We start from the raw sequence: 17,689 nt of genomic DNA on the forward strand, positions 1-17,689 counted from the left end.
GAAAACATATAATCTGTTTTTAATACTAACACCTTTTCTAATCGTGTATATTATGGTTGATATAGATACTGCGATGGATGGTGAATTTAAATCTGATGTAAATAAAAAAATCGTTAGAGAATTGTAATTTCTGTTATTAATTTCGGAATGTGTGATTATCAGAGTGACGTATATATTGGTTCTGTCGACAGATAATGTGTTGCTATGCACCTGATGAATAATACTGGACTCAACTTTTGAATTCACTTTCCGAATATTAGCAAATAGTTGGCACTATCTGGATGTTTTTAGTGTCGACTTCTTCAAAAGTAGAAATAAAAATCGAATTGGTTAAATTATGCAAATTGGTGTTATATGGGTTCTTAGATATAGTGAAATTCAGTAAAGAACGATAATAACTCAATAACTAAATCATTGTAAAATTAGTTTTTTCTATTTTTTTAGTATAAAATTTGTTGAATTCAGTGATTTTTCTTCATGAAATGGAGTATATCTTTAAATTTGACTTAGTTGAAAAGCAAATCTGATTTGCAGATGTGAAAACATATACATTTTTATATATCTTAAGTGTATAGACATATATTTCTTCATCAATAAATTCATATGTATATTATAATAAATTTATATTCATTTACAATTTTAAACAATAATTATGAGAAATAATTAATTAACATAACTTACAAAAACAAGAACCTATTCTCATAGTTTTGAATTAACCTAGCAACTTACACATCATATCATTTAAAATATTCGTGAAGTTCAAACCAATCAATTTAGACTATATAATTCGAAATGGATATCCAGCTTTTCGGATAATTTGAATTGTTTGTTGCAAATAAGTGCTGTTTTTAATCGATACTAACGAGTTATATTCGTACTCTGTTTTGAATATTAATCAAGCTTTCATTATTGTAATACCAATGTTAAATGAACGCGTCATTTGTTGTTGTTATTCTATTATGCAATTAATTCCTGTTCCCCAAAGCAGCATTATTGCCTTTTATATACAATAGATCTATCACTCATTAAAATACGTAATAATGAGTAATTCTCTCCATTAAAGTAATCTAAGCGAAACGTTTCCAGAACTTCAGATGACATAGTGACAACATAACCTTGAGTCAAATGTGTCTTGATTTATTACCAGCAATTAATTACACATTGGTTGTTGGTAACAATAATCACAGAAGAAAGTCTAAAATATCTAAAAAATATACTAATTCAATATATAATCATCCAAAACCTGCTTGCAAGGAAACTAATTCAAAATTCGAAAACTATTACTACGCTTAAAAAGAAAAAATCTTATAGAATTTCTTGAAAAAAAATGATTAGTTAATATGATATAAACATATATGTGGACAGATATAGGGACATATCACTAGAGATAGTCCATGCGCGCCTTTGTTTGTGCCTTGTATTGCTTCTACAAAATAATTTCTTATTCTTAAGTCAAATTCGACAGGTTTTAATAAAAAGGGCTTGAAAAAGAAATTGTTTTAAACCATGGTGCTTAAATATTGCACCGGCAATTGCTTTTTTCATATACTTTTTTCTCTATGTAATATATACCTAGAGTATTCATTTGATTATAATTCATTATGAGTCTATAATCCAAAAACTTTCTCAGAAAGACAGTAACCAATAACAATCGCTTATCAGATTGTATCATCAGATCATTACAGCTTATCAGATTAGCATAGAAGACTTTCCCCTGAAGTGGCATTATAGATTTTGTGCTAGTAAATCGAAAGATATTAACATCTCTTCTAATATCATTAATTAATAATAAATTTAAGTAGTAATAATCATAATAAACGTAGACACAGATTTTATTGTACAGAATTATATAAATCAACTGTTTAATTCGTCAATATATATCTTCAATACTAGACGATATTATCCATTTAGATATATTTATAAGTCTCATAACAAACAAAATATGAAATATAAAATTAAATAGAATATTAAATAATATTAAATATTAAATAAATAGAATATTAATATAAGAAATAGTAAAAATATTAAACAATTATTTTTAAATGGCTTGTAATTTTAAATGTATACCATCTGCAGGTGCAATTAGAAAACCCTTCCGTGCACAACGAGGCGGTATCTCAGTGACATTTGTTGTAGTAATTTTAAAGTTTTTAATTAGTTGAACCAAACCCACTTTTACTTGTAGTTTACCGAAACGATTTCCAATACAACTGCGTGGGCCATCACCAAAAGGTATAAATGCTGAAGAATGTCTTTTAGCGATTTCTTCTGGAGAAAAGCGTTCTGGATTGAATTTTTCAGGTTGTGGATAAATATCGGGATCATTTTGAATACTTTCTATTGGTATTACAATCCTTAAACCTTTTTCAAAAGTGACGTTACTGTTTGGTACTTTAAAGTCAGTGACAGCTTGTCGTGCAATATGTGGCAGCACTGAGTGTTTGCGAAGAGTTTCTACACAAATAACATATAAAATAAATTAGATTAAGAAATTAAATATATTTTTAGTAAGTTCACAAAATTACCTGAAACAACTTTCTCTAAATAACTCATTTCCTTTATATTTTCATAGGTAATCTCATTGTTGTATTTGTTAAGTACATCCAAAATTTCATTGCGCAATTTATCTTGTACGTCCTGGTTTATGGCTAATTCATATATGCAGAAAGACATTGTCGTTGATGATGTATCAAAGCCAGCTAAGAAGAATAAAAGTACTTGTGCAGTCATTTGTTTCAACGTAAGTCCATCAAACTTGGTATCTGTTTCACTATTTTCGTTAACTTTATCAGATTTTGTTTTCAATTCAATTAATAAATCCATGAAGTCATTACGTTTGATATTATTCTTTTCTCGATATTCCACTGTTTCCTTAACCACATCCAAAAAAATTTTATAGCTTCATCTCTAAAATTCTTCATTCTCAGCTTGCGAGCTAGCTCAGGATTAGTAAACATGAATGCCTGTACAATTAAAGAGTGACGCGGTTCTTCCAAAATCATGCGCCCCATGCGACGGAACTCGGCATTTTTCTCTTTTAAACTATTGCATTCAATACCAAAACCACAAGTACCTATAACGTCTGTTGTGAAGCGGGCGAATAGGTCTTTGGCTTCAAACTCTCCATTTTTATCCAACACAATTTTTTCGCAGGCTGCTATTAAACTATCTCCAACTTTCACAATAGTTGAAAACATATATTTAATTTTACCTGTTGTGAACACAGGTGTGAGTTTATGACGTAGTTCGCGCCATTGGTCACCATCTAGAAACAACAAATTTCCCGTGAGTGGGTCATCGCGTTCATTATGAAAAAGACCGCGATCGGCGAAACTTGCAAAATCTGAAACCATTATTTGTTTGATAAGATCCAGGTCCAATATGAATGCGGCTTTTGTGATGAATGTGTAGAAGCCAACAAATTGAGCTGTGCCTTTGAAACGATTATAGATTCGTTGGTTTACATCCTTCCAGTGATATTTTCGTCCAATGCCACTCATATTTCCAAAGAATAATTTTGGCTTTTCATGCGGAACATTTCGTATAGCCCAATATGAATAATGTCTTTTTAATAAGATATAAACAGTAGCTACAAATATCAGTGTTAAGGAAAACAATATTACAAACATTTTTGGTTTTTTTATCAATATTATCACTGCTCAATTTGATTGACTAAATTTAAATGTTAACCCAAAGAATATTGCCTCAAGTATAATGAGAACTGAATCAATACTGAATTAGCTGCCACTTCACTGAGAAATTCATAGCAATAAAGCTGTTGAAATCAAAATTACGATTGTGAACTGCAACGAACTTTTGTATCTGCAAAATTTTTAATATTAAAAAAAATACACAAAATGCGTTCTAATATTCTCCTCGGCTATATAACGACAAGTATCTACAATTTTTAAAGCGATATAGTCGTATAAATACATTTCTGAACTTTGTTTGATCGCTTGTCGCTTCTAATCTTCTGAATCTCTCAGAGAACAAAGAATTTCAGAATTTGAGTTAGATTATTCAGGAGAATGAGAGCAGTCTTCAATGGACATGGAGAGGATAAATGCAGTAATAATTGAGAAATTAAAGATGAAGACTTTTATCATCTGAATGATAGCCGGCAAGAGTGAGCTACCACTCTCTTCTCTGGCACAACATAATAAGTAATCGCACATATGCCCTAATCGAGTTGACAGTTTGTTTATATTCATAAATAATAAATTAAAGTGAGTGATGCTTCGATATAAAGATACATAGAATTATTGTTTTTTGATGTTTATTATTGGCGTTAATATTAGCGTTACTGGTTTTATATTTATATTGATTAAAGCTTTTCAAATTTTAGTTTCATGCCGGCAGTTGGTGTGAGGAGAAAGCCCTTAAGAGAGTATCGCGCCGGAATTTCAGTGTGCTCTGTTATACTTATTCTGAAACTTTTTAATAAAACTATAATGCCGATTTGTACCTGTAATGTGCCGAAACGTTTGCCAATGCAATTGCGTGGTCCATCACCAAATGGTAAATAGGCGGCGGGATGTCGTTTAGCAATCTGTTCCTGAGAGAAACGTTCAGGGTCAAATTTTTCAGGTACGGGATATAACTCCGGATCGTGATGAATACTATCGACTGGTATAATTACACGCAAATTTTTTTCAAAAGTGAAATTGGTGTTCGGTACGTTGTAATTGGCTAAGGTTCTTCTTGCGATATGTGGCAGAACTGGATATTTGCGGAGTGTTTCTATAAGTAAATACTTTTATAACTACAAATCTATATGATGAAAGATTTAACACAATTTACCTGATATTACTTTTTCTAAATAATACATTTCCTTTATGCATTCGTAGCAAAGCTTCTCATTATATTTTTCGAGTACATCGAAAATTTCATTCCGTAAAAGTTCCTGTATTTGTGGATTGATGGCAAGCTCATATATGCAAAAAGCCATTGTGGAAGATGAAGTATCGAAACCTGCTAGGAAGAATATCAGCGCTTGGGCAGCTAATTGTTTCAAAGTAAACCCATTTGATTGATCGTCTGGTATAGCATCTTCTCCCAACAAATCTCGATGAGTTTTCAGTTCAATTAATAAATCTATAAAATCGTTGCGTTTAATATTATTTTTCTCACGGTACTCTACTGTTTCTTGGACTACTTTTAGGAAGAATTCCGTTGCTTCGTCAGTGAATGTTTTCATGCGCAGTTTACGTGCTAGGTCTGGAGCCGTAAACATAAATGCCTGTACAAATGGTGAGTGACGCGGTTCTTCCAAAATTTTTCTACCCATTCGTTGAAAGTCGCTATTTGGATTTGTTAAGCTATGACATTCTAAACCAAAAGCACAGCTTCCAATCATATCCGTAGTGTATCGTGCAAATAAATCCTTAGCATCAAATTGGCCTTCTTTTTTGTCTACAATTTTATGGCATGCTCCCTCTAAGTTTTCCGCAACTGTGACCATAGTTGAAAACATATACTTAATTTTGCCTGTAGTGAAGACAGGTGAAAGCTTGTGGCGTAATGCACGCCAAGGCTCACCATCCAAAAACAACAAATTAGCTGTTAAAGGATCATCGCGTTCGTTATGAAAAAAACCCCGATCCGTGAAATTACTGAAGTCTTTAACTAGTATGTGCTTTATTAGATCCAGATCTAGTATGAAAGCAGCTTTGGACATGAATGTATAAAAGCCCACAAATGGTGCAGTGCCTTTAAATTGCTTATAGATGCGTTGGTTTATGTCCTTCCAGTGGTGAGTTCTACCAATACCTGTCATGTTGCCCATAAATAATTTTGGTTGTTCATGAGGTATATTTTTGATACGCCAGTACGCATAATAACGCTTAAGCCAAACATAAAATGTGGCTATAAGAGTTAGCAGCAATATAAGTAATGTCATTGATATTTTATTCTTAACTTTTGCGATCAGTTGTCGGTCAAATACTGAATTCTGAATTCCTATTTACTAAACACGATGTGTTTTTGAGATACAAATTGTTGATGAGGTGACCAGATATTATTTTATCTTTCCGAATAAGATATACTATATATTTCAAAATATTAATTAAGTGTGGTAATAAGGCAAAATCTTAGTACAACTGTGAGCATACAAAACGTCTCAGATATGGAATATAGGTTGCTTGAGTATAAGTTTTTGCTTAAATATTTAAATCTTTCTTTCTCTACTTTACCGTCTAAATTAATATTTTATACATGTAGTATTAGAACCTGCGGTATATAGTATTTTTATTAAATATATTATTTTAATATTTGTTTGTATATATTCTCTTATAACCCGTCTGGTCAGCTTATTCAAGTAAAAAAAAAAATATATGGAGACGTAGTTTGAAAGCTTTAGGCAAAGAGAATTGCAAGAATGTGAAGATCTTAATTTTACTCTTAGTTTGTTAAAAAACTCTTGAAAGCTTTCAAAAATAATTAAGTATATGAAATGTGTATCTATATTAATGATTTTGTTTATGAATTCTTTAAATATTTGTTCAAATTGAATTTGGAAAATATTGTAGTTCTCATTTGTTTGAAAACTACGCCACTTTTGAAGAAAATTTTGCACTACCTAAATATTAATATTTTATCTATATTAACCATTATAATTTGAAAAGCTTAGACTTATTGAATGATATATCACATGTTGATATCTACCTAATTGTCACTTTATACCATATATACCAGTAGTATTAAAACTGCATTATCTTTTACTCTGTTTTCTTTGCTTATAAAATTTTCGCAAAAATGTATGGATCAGTCCACCTTATCAGAAGCATTTTTATTATATCAAAATACTTATAAACATATATTCTTATAAAAATACTTGAACATATATTTATACGTACTTAAGTATTAAAGTCGAAGTAATAAAATTTAGACGCATTTTACTACTTATATTGTAAACGTAATGATGGATAGAGTTTAGGTTTAATATTTTAAATACTGATCTGACTTTAAATGTATTTTATACTATAAATAATTGAATATAACATATAATAATAAGAAATTTAACTAAATAATAATAAATAAATTTTTTAAGTACAAATTTAATTACATATACATCACATGTAAATTTTAAGTGATTTATATGGGATCGACGCGTAGATAAACGCCATTTTTAGGTCTTATCATAAAGTTGCGGTTGCAGATTTCTATAGGATTTTCCGTACGGCTTGAAGTAGTGAATTTAAATCTTCTTAGTAAGGTTATAAGTCCAATCTTAGCTTGCATTTTTCCGAAACGAAGACCAATGCAGTTACGTGGTCCAGCACCAAACGGCAAGTACGACATTTGTGGACGCTCTTTAATTGCTTCCTGTGTAAAGCGCTCTGGATCGAATAAGTCTGGTTCTGGATAAAATTCCGGATCATGATGAATGGCATGAACTGGCACAATGACTGTTATACCCTCTTCTAGGCAATGAGAGCGATTGGAACCGGCTTGGAAATGTGTAGTAGTTTTGCGAATTAAGTTTGGTAGAACAGGGTGTTTGCGTAGAGTTTCTGCAAGAAAATAAATATTTAAATAAAAAACGGGAAAGTGGAAGTATTCTATTAAGTATTCTATTATTTGTAGAAAAAGAACAAAAAAATTAACTTTGCTTTAAGAATTCTAGTTCGTTTTTGGTTTTGCTAGTTTTTATTTCAAAAATAAATTAATTAATTTCGCCTTAGGTTACTTGTAGTCTCTATAAATGTATAGCACATTTTCTAGTAAGAACAAAATGATGCCAATTTATCACAATAAATTCTGTGATATGTGTACTGTTAAACTGAATAGAAGAATTCACCATCGCGGTGATAAATGACTAATCTGAACTAATCGCGAAGAATGTAAGGTCTTCAGAACTTTATGCTTTAGGTTAGTTAAGATTACAATGAAAAGTTTTGGGCTTTAGCAAATCTACGTTCGTATATTTACTTTAATACTAACTGTACCTTTGCAACGATGCTAAAACGCTGCCGTATTCTGACAACTGGATTACGCTGGAGTCAGTATGATGAAGAAGAGATAGAATCCATTAATCGCTATCTCTGTATTTTTCCAGAATTTAATACAAAGCGTATACAATATCTTGGATATCGTTTCTTTACTAACCAGAGAGTTAATAAAAGAAGATTTTTTGGATCTTCTAAGAAGACTAAATAGGATAATAGACAAGGATAATAGCAAGAGATAACAACGGTTGGTGTAATTTGTTGATTCCAAGCCAAATTTGAAGGCTTGATGTCAATAATTAAAGGCAATAATTATATCCAAGTAGAAAAAATCTATCCTATTCGAAGGGAGAAATAAAATGAAGAGCCAATGTTGCGACAAAACCACAACAGTTTTAATGATGGTTCGTTGATTTTTGTAGTTTGACAAATATGTTATTCTTAAAACAAATATAGTAGCTCATTGTTTAATAAAATTGAAATAATTGTGTCTAAAGTTCTTTAGCAGGATATTCTAAAGAGTTGCAAGAATAATAGGACACAATATACTTATATACATATGTGTATTAAACAAGCCATTGCAAATAAGTATTTCAAGTATATAGGCTACTCACGTGCATGAGAAAATCAGTACGAATGCATGTATACCTTTTCATTATTTTTTAACTGGCAATAAAATGTTTGTGCTTACCCATTATTATCTGCTCTAGATAGTGCATATCATTCATTGCTTCATAAGTCAATTCATTATTATGTTTCGAAAGTACACTGAATATTTCATCCCGTGCTTTGTCTTGTATTGGGGTTTGAAGCGCCAGTTCATGCAGACAACAGGCCATAGTTGTGGAAGAAGTATCGAAACCAGCACCAAAGAAAACAAAAGCCTGTGCTGCCATTTGTTCAATAGTCAGACCATGTGATAAGTCAATACCATCTCTACTTTTTCCTGCTTCTTCATCACTGGCTTTTAACGCAATTAACAAGTCCATGAAGTCGTTTCTTTTAACGTTATTTTTGATGCGGAACTGCACTGTGCTCTTTACGACTTCCAAGAAAAATTTACTTACATCACTACGAATTACTTTAATGTGTAACAAACGTGCCAAATTCATATTTCTGTTAAGTAACGAGAGTATTAATGGAGTATGACGAGGTTTTTCGAATATGCTGCGTCCACGATGACGAAACTCTGCGTTTGGGTCCTGCAGGCTGTTACACTCAATACCGAAGGCACATGTACCTATAACATCGGTGGTATAGCGTGCACTCAAATCCTTTATGTCGACATTCTGGTCTGAGTCCAACTGCATCATGGTCTGACAAGCGTCAGCGAAATGTTCACTCACTGTGACTATGGTGGGAAACATAAATTTCATTTTGCTGGATGTGAAGACAGGCGTTAATTTATTACGCATAGCACGCCACTGCTTGCCCTCTAGTGCCACGAGATGACCAGTCAGCGGGTCATCGCGTACATTATGATATACGCCGCGATTTTGAAACTGATTCGCATTGCTTGTCAGTATTTGCTTGACAAGTTCTAAGTCCAACACTAAGGCCACTTTCCAAAAAAAAAAATACATGCCGGCATATGGTGCAGAGCCTTTGAATTGTTTGTAGTAGCGCAGGCTCATGTCACGAAAGTGAAACGTACGTCCCAAACCTTTAAGATTACCCAACGGAGGCGTTGGACGTTCATGCGGTATGCCACGCCGACGCCAGTAAGAGTACACATTCTTGACATAAACAATTAACAGAATGACAAGCGTTATAAACAAGTTAAATAAAATGTAATATCCGTACATATTTGTGCTATTTTTAGTAAAAGATTGGACTTTTTTTTGTATTTTTTGTGTTTTTGTTTTTAGTAAAAAATAATTATTTCACTTCGCATTTATTATCATTCAGCGTTTTTATTTTCTTATTTTTTCTTTCTTCTTTTTTTTAGTTTTTTGTTTTTATGCCGTATGGAAGTGTTAACAACACCGCACCCGGGACGTCAAGAGACTTCGATTTCAGCTGGAAAACTGAAGTGCAAAATTGTTCTGTGCAAACTTAAAAACAAAACTCAATGTAGTAGGTTCGTCTCCACTGGCGGTGCTATCTTGACAAATAGTTCGATTCTTAGCGAACTTGTTGGGTTCACAGAACGAAAAGTGGCAATCGAACAGAGAGAAAACTACGAGAGAGCGAGAGTGCTACAGTGCCAGTAAGTGATAATAAGCAAGTCCGCTGGAGCGAAGTGCAGCGAGTTCAGAACTTAAATGCAAGACGAAAGAATTCCTTATGACGTCAAAAGCATTCTACGTGATAGCTGAGCAGTGATCATCTCAGGTGGAAGTTCGGTGAATACTGCAGACACATTTTTTTAAACGTACGACTATTGCATGAGGTAGCATGCGGTCAACGATTTCTGCGTAGAGAGTAGCGGGGCTACGTGACTTTGTTGTTAATTATGCTTTGGAGTCTTTAGTGACTCCAGAGTGACTCCACAAAGACTTCTGACATAAATAGTATCACATTAGGTACCGAAAATTGACAACTTATTTATTGCGAATTTGGTTAAAATTATTTACAGAAACTTTTATTGATGTTTTTATTTCTGTTGTGTATGCCTGACTAACAGTAATAAAATGTGTACATAAAAATATATATAAGCTGTCACGTAGGCCATGGTGGGAGGTCGCAGATAAGTTTACGAGCATTAATATGTCTGTTTATTATAAGTTTAAATAAATATTTAAAAATTAAATTACGTATATTATACTTATGTATTATCAAAAAACAGCAATAGTATTATTGTTAAAAATATCAATAGGAAGAATAACTTTATAAAGGGGGAAAAAAGAGTGGAAGAACGCTATTTATTTTTTATAATAATTTTTAATAATAATAAAAAAATCTAAAACCACTGCCTAGTATAAAGAATTACATAAGAAACGATTGCTACTTAATTGAAAAGGTTATCGTATGAATTTCATAAGATTCTAATAAATTTAACACATGAATAAAAATACTCAATATTATTAAGATAATAGAAAAAACTTATTTGTGACAATTTTCATATTTAAATGAAATTTTATTTAATATTTGTTTAATTAATCCAGGTATGCAGTCTATCAAATAACTGCAAAGGACAACTGGCCGCATTTCTTACCAAGAAGTAAGAAAGAAACAATTAAAGTGTATATTAACAATACTAAAAAGGTTTAAAAATAATTTTTAAAAAATTTCTGTGTAAACAATTAAATTCATTTACTTCAATCGTGGGTCTGATTGGGCAGCTCTGTATCGGTAACATTTGTCAAATTAAACTGTCATCGATAGCAGAAGATGAGTGCTATAGCAGAATCTAGCCTGTTTAACAACCATTAAACATACTTAAATAGCTAAAACTTGTCATATAAGTAGTGATTTCGTATTATATTTTCCGGATTAAAAGAAAGATCATGTTCGTTATAATCGTCCCACTTAGTGTACTATAAGTAAAACTTTGAAGAAATGTGAAAAACCTGAACTTGTAAGAGATGTGCTAAGGCTAAGTCATTATCGTAATTAATGCTCGGTTGATAATATTATTATTCTTAATAAAAGTTTCAAAAAAGTTCCAAAACTATATGGTCTTCATATATAGTATTTATTTATTTATATAGCACAGTATTTGAGTCTATCCTACGGCACATTATGGAGTATTTGCATTTAAATTTGTATCTCCATTCTTGTAAAATTGAGTTAATGTAGGAACGGAAGCAGGCTGGTCGTGCGATACATAAGTATAAAACATATAAAAAGACCAGAGCATCTATGAAAAAAATATTATATGGTTTAGTATTTAGTCAGGATTAGTGATAGATTTTATTTCATGAAAATTGTTTATGTCTGATACAAACCGCCAATTGAGTGTTACATCTATATGATTAGCACTTGATTTACCAGTTGGCATGAAATTGAAGATATAGTTGTGAAAAATATGAAGTTTCAATAAAATGCTTTTAAAAACTATCAACATCTTCACTTTAGTTTTGTTTCCAGCATGTGTGATTTCACGTTTTGTTGATTTTTATTTCGTGAATTGATCGCCAAAATTAAGTGATTTGTCATTATTGGCCTTTTTTTGGGGGGTATGTCAGACAACATATCCCTAAATTAACAGTGCCTTAGAAAGAATTTATACCACACATCTATACCACATATAGATGAAAACTATCCAGTTTTATTCTCTTCATTAAGAATATAATTGAATAAAGTGATTAAAAATATTTCAAAATGTCCTTACCTATATGATTGCCTATTATTGATGAAAATTTGGGCTAATGACACCTATCACTGTATTAAGAAATCATATGAAGACGAATAAATAACAAAATTAATAATAAAATTTAAAACCATTTTAAGACATCGAATTAAAATTGCTTTTTAGTTAACCAAACCATTTTAGCAACAGAGTGAGTAGATTTATGAGAAAAGTCCTTTTAACGTAAATAAATAATCTACCGTACCAGAATTTATTCCAGACAGCTAAGGAGTGCTATTTGTGTACTATCCTTTGTGTATTCCTGAGTCCTTACTACTTTTTATTACCTCTGGCATGGTTTACTGAGCACATAAGTCAAATCATACATAAACGCCAAAAGCACGCATTTATTTATTTTTGTTTATTGCGATACCAACAATATTATTGCATTGGCAAGGACTTTATGTGCTGAAAAACACATTCGAGGAGACACATACATTTCCTAGGCTCATTTTCAGTATTTTATATGCAAATTTGACTATTTTTTTCTGGCACAAACGTACATACTTCGAAAGCAAAACGTACATATAGGAACGTTAAAATTTATATGCCTAAATAATGACGCTTTTTAGCAAATACATTTGGTTATTTATTCGTATATCTGTTCAAAATCTGAAGTAATAATTGCAATGTATTTTTTGCTTAAAAAAAATATAAAAAATGTTATTAGCACTTAAAATTGCAAAGACAGATTATCCTGATTTTGTCACGCATACGCCATGTAGTACGGCTGTCGCTTTAAATTATAGAAAAGTGTGAAGTGTTAGAAGAAAAGAAGAAAAATACGAATAAATTTTATAAAAAAGAAAAGAAAGTAATAAGCACCGAAAACAAAGAAAAGCTAGAGACTGCTTTATTAGAGGCAAGCAAGTAATTTAAGTGAATAATATTCTTTTGCAACAAATATGTCAACAGTTCTTTATGTCCTTTTTTATTTTTATAGTCCTTTGCAAACATACTCAAAACTGTGCTGTGTTTGCTGCTGATTCGAGTGAAACTCTTTGTGAACTTAGAAGTAATATCAATAAAAAACTTTATATTTAAATGTAAATTTCACTTAAGGCTACAGAGAAACACAGTAGCTCAAAGGACATTATAGGATATAAATGTAAACAGTTAAAGCGAATGAGTTTGTAAGTTTTTGAGTCATGAAACCATCTCGGCTCCAATGTATAAGTTTTTGAAATGCATGAATTATAATTAAAATGAAATAAAATTATATTCTAAGTTATTTTAACAAACATCTGTAATTTTATGTGTTAACAACAGTCTGACATAAATGAAAATAAACCTGGATATTCAAAAATGCAATTAATTTAAGATTATTTGGTTAAATTTAAATATGAAAAATTATAAATTATAACTTAAAGTAACTTGAATTGCATTTATGACGGAAACATTCAAACATTTATTTAAAAAATTTTATTTCTGTTTTAAATATTTTATGTATTAAATATAATATCACTTAAATATATTTGCTTAACTTATAAAATGTCATAAATTTAATTGAATTGTATTTTACAGGAAAATTTATTGCTCATTGCGGTTAAATAAACCGACCTAGTGTTGTAATACTAATACCTTGTAAATATAACTTTCTGGAAGAAAGTTTCAATTTGACTTAACCCATTTAAAATATACAAAGTTAGCATTTCAATAAACTTATCTTACCCCTAATTCATACTGCAACCTCAACAAAACCGTAAATAAATTTTCAATCAAGTTCAACTAAGGAACGTTTTTGGCTATTTTTTATGCTCACCCCAAAAATTTGCGGTCTGAAGAATTTATTATGCAGCATAAAAATTTTCATCGTCCTTAATATACAATATAAGAGAACGGAGGGAACGTTTTGTACGGTCATACGTGTCCATAGAAGTTTTTGTGTACAAATATGACTACTCGGGATGATTGCAAAGTTTTTGAAGTTAGTTCATAATTCACACTAAATTTTAGAAAAGTATATAATGTATTGATATCTCATATTTGAAAATAAATCAAAATTTTAAATAAAAATAAATTCTCTAGCAGACTGAAAAGATCAGCTTCAGTGTGACTAACCATGAACAGTAGTGAACTACAACAACAAAAATTCATTTTATATTACTTTAATTTTTTCTGAGACTACAAGCATCAGAAATCGTACTTCTGTCCTGACAAATTTGAAGCTCAGAGTCAGCGCTGACCTAAACCAAATGACCCAGAGCCATACTTGACTTTAATGTTCGCACATTTTTCTGTAGTTTTGTTACTTTGCTATTAAAAATATATAGAATATTAACATCCAGTGCTTAAAATATTAAATCATAATATAAGTAAAGGATGACATAAGTAAAGGATAAAGTATTTATTATATAGCATCGACTAACAAAAATAATAGTATGAAAATAACTTCTTGAGATATAGTCTTATATTTTATTAGTAAAGTAGTAGTACAGGTTATTTTGCAGACCAAGGGAAAAATTAGAAAAATTTATGTATTCCAGAAATGCTTTCTTTATGAATGAATAAAGACTAGTTTCTTGACTGATTCAGAAGGACACTATACACTGACACTCTGGCAGTTGTAATGAAAATTTGCTATAAATTTAAAATAGATTTAATAATTTTCCAATACCTTTTATTTTCAATTCAAATTTAAAGAAAAAAAAGCGTTTAAACTGAATTGGGCCACCTTAAGCAACCAGTATATCGAATTGATTTGAAACTAAAACTTTGAACATGACCCTCGTATTCACATTTCCATACTTTTATGCGTGCATGTCTACCTTTCCTAAAGCAAATACAATTTTTGGGGTTAACACTTTCCAAAATTGCTTATTTTTATGTCCAAAAATGCTGAACGATATAATTGGAGCAATAAACGGTAAACAAGAAACGTCAAAATTGAGTAACGACTTGTAAATTTTATGGCACAAGTTAAGATACTGTAAAATGCTTAAAGACACCAGTAAATTAAGGAAAACATTAAATGCTTCGCAAAAAGGAGACTTTTGCCATTTAAGCATTTCACCTCAAACTAATAGTGGCATTTTTAATGTTTGTTTTAATTAAATTTAATTGGCGTACTTAAGAGCTGTGGTAAGGAAGTTAATTTTCAGTACATTCATCTTTTGACTTTCGTCACCACACACATAATGAAAACTTCCACTGCAGTATCCATGAAACTGCTCCACTTAGACACAGTAGATTTTGTTCCTTGAACGTCTTGTTTCTTTATAATGGAGCAATCAACTTTTGTTAGATAGTGTGTCGTAAGACTCTAATACCACTTAATACTATACAAAACAATGCAGCAATGTATCTCGCACCACCCACAATTCTAACAGAATTTTCAACTCGCCAATCACCCTTCTCACCCTTCCTTCCTGCTCATTCTCATGACTTCTATTTTTCCATGTGGCTGCCAAAAGCCCGGAGTGCGAATAATGTTGCATCTTTTATCTAGAAAGATTTGGTTTCGTTTGTTTTAATTTTTATGCAAAATAGAGAACGGAAAATTTTAATTTTGAACATGGTTTTTGTAATTTAGCAGGAGTTGAGACCCTGGAACGTACCTACCAGCTCGGCATTATCATAAGCTGGTAATTTGAATTGTGATTCCACTAAATGCATTGAGCGGATTTACGGAATTTGTGCAACCAATTAAGTTTAAGCAAGTTTAAATTGCTTCTGAAGGTGTTAAAATTGGACTGAAGGTGCTCAGATAGATATTTAATAAGATGGTGCTAATATCGTATTATTAAAAAATAAAATTCCCTAAATTAAGTAAATTAAAAATTTTTAGTTAATTTGTATAAATAATAGCGAAAAGTTTTTTAATTAAATGGAAATTTTATATTTGTATATTCAAAATGCAACGATAAATGCAAATAAATAATTTCGATATTTTTTAACCAATTTTATTTAAATGAAATTTATATTTTAATATTTATTTTTTAAAAATAATTTATTTAATCGATTTTCAAAATTGTTCAAGCTTTTCCGACAAAAAATGTTTTTGAATATTTTGACAGGATGCTAATTGTTAATGTTTCGAATATTCTTGGTACTTGTCAATCAAAATTTAAAATTTTTAATAATTTCTAATCAAACATAATTCAGTTTTTAATTAATTTTTATCAAACGCAAATTTTAAATGTTTGGATTATGATTTCCATCCGTTGCTTTGATTTGGAACTCTTTGCTCACCTACATTTCAATTTGTTGCACTCCACGACTCTCGAGACCGCACTCAAGTACACGCAATCAGTTAATTATTTACTGTGATAATTAATGTGTCAATTCACAGTTAATTAAGTGTTCATTTGTTGACATCCTGCAGCTCAATAACGCGTCCTTTACGGGCAAATATGAGCTCATTTGTGTATAAATACTCTGCAAATAAAATAACTTCTTTATGCTCGCACACATACGCTTCCTTGCCACAATTCAACTCAGATATTCCATTCTGATATCGAATAAGGAAGGCGACGGGGGTGAATGAGGAATGAGTAGGAATGAGTATCTATTTAAGCATTAAAATAAGCAGACAAGAGATATTTTACTTCAGAGTAGTGCAGTATTTATTTATATTTCAAAGTTTAGCTTTCATAGTTCAAATAAAAGCCAAAGGATTTCATGTTGAGCAGTGTAGACTAGTGTAACTAGTAATTTAATAAAAAAAGAATATTCGCATCAGCAACAAGGTACATAATTTTAAGCTCCATTACTGTCGGATTAGGTGAAAAGATACTTTAAGATTACGTCTAGCTGTTAAGTGTTTTCGTTTCATATTCACTATGGTTAGTTCACACTTTAGGAATTACACAAAAACTTTAAAATGTGATTAAAGTTGAATCTTAAATATTTTATGTCTTTCTGAGCTTTAAAGATAGTTTCAGGGATGTTTACATTAATTTTATTTTATGTGTTTAAAATGTATATATCACAAGATAAAATAAAAATAAAATAAAATAAGAAAAATTAATTGCAATCAGCGATAATTAGGGGTTAAAGAAACTATAAGGAAGATGATTATATCTTGTTTTATATTATATACAGTGAGAGTGTGTGCATACATGTAGTGTGGAAAGTGTCCGGAATTATTAAAAATACAAATTATTTTCATAATAAGTTTATTTTGTGACCTAGTTCTATTACACCTACGTCCCACCGCGTACAATACAACTAAATTAGGGCTTCACTCAATCTTTCATATATTTTTTGTTGACCTTTAGATATGGTCACCAATTTCCTCGGCGAATTCTCTGAAAATATCTTACTTGTGATCATTCTAATTATGGGTGTGTAAAAATTTCGCACGGGGTTACGCCATTCATTTTTACATAACGTTAGTAAAGACATCGAAGAACATATATTACTTGGCAGCAAATAGGGATTAAATACGATATATTAATACAATCTGATTAGTGTCACTATATAAATAGAAGATCATTACAATATTTTG

General features: G+C 30.8%; 2 protein-coding genes and 1 pseudogene across 2 annotated transcripts; all 3 read right to left on the minus strand.

Annotated features, from left to right (window-relative positions):
• Positions 1 to 2,016: 2,016 nt before the first annotated feature.
• LOC119679144 lies at positions 2,017 to 3,699 on the minus strand (annotated as a pseudogene).
• Positions 3,700 to 3,876: 177 nt separating this feature from the next.
• On the minus strand, positions 3,877 to 6,019 carry LOC119679145 (probable cytochrome P450 6a13). The gene is made up of 2 exons (XM_038091336.1): positions 4,801 to 6,019; positions 3,877 to 4,740 (listed from the first exon to the last, which is right to left on the minus strand). The coding sequence occupies exons 1-2, from the start codon at positions 5,897 to 5,899 to the stop codon at positions 4,325 to 4,327; spliced, it is 1,515 nt and encodes a 504-aa protein (XP_037947264.1). The 5' UTR covers positions 5,900 to 6,019; the 3' UTR covers positions 3,877 to 4,324.
• Positions 6,020 to 7,042: 1,023 nt separating this feature from the next.
• On the minus strand, positions 7,043 to 10,496 carry LOC119679143 (probable cytochrome P450 6a14). Its single transcript, XM_038091335.1, has 2 exons — positions 8,638 to 10,496; positions 7,043 to 7,511 (listed from the first exon to the last, which is right to left on the minus strand). The coding sequence occupies exons 1-2, from the start codon at positions 9,749 to 9,751 to the stop codon at positions 7,093 to 7,095; spliced, it is 1,533 nt and encodes a 510-aa protein (XP_037947263.1). The 5' UTR covers positions 9,752 to 10,496; the 3' UTR covers positions 7,043 to 7,092.
• Between the last annotated feature and the right edge of the window lie 7,193 nt (positions 10,497 to 17,689).

This window comes from Teleopsis dalmanni, chromosome 2, assembly GCF_002237135.1.
Source record: "Teleopsis dalmanni isolate 2A chromosome 2, ASM223713v2, whole genome shotgun sequence".
Taxonomy (NCBI): Eukaryota; Metazoa; Arthropoda; class Insecta; order Diptera; family Diopsidae; genus Teleopsis; species Teleopsis dalmanni.

What these genes read in the sequence shown, in the direction of transcription:
- LOC119679145 (XM_038091336.1), bottom strand. Translation starts at nt 5,899, where the DNA reads ATGACATTACTTATATTGCTGCTAACTCTTATAGCCACATTTTATGTT. An exon ending in TTTAGAAAAAGTAATATCAG is followed by an intron (nt 4,741 to 4,800) that starts GTAAATTGTGTT and finishes ATTTACTTATAG; the next exon opens with AAACACTCCGCAAATATCCA.
- LOC119679143 (XM_038091335.1), bottom strand. Translation starts at nt 9,751, where the DNA reads ATGTACGGATATTACATTTTATTTAACTTGTTTATAACGCTTGTCATT. An exon ending in TCTAGAGCAGATAATAATGG is followed by an intron (nt 7,512 to 8,637) that starts GTAAGCACAAAC and finishes ATTTTCTTGCAG; the next exon opens with AAACTCTACGCAAACACCCT.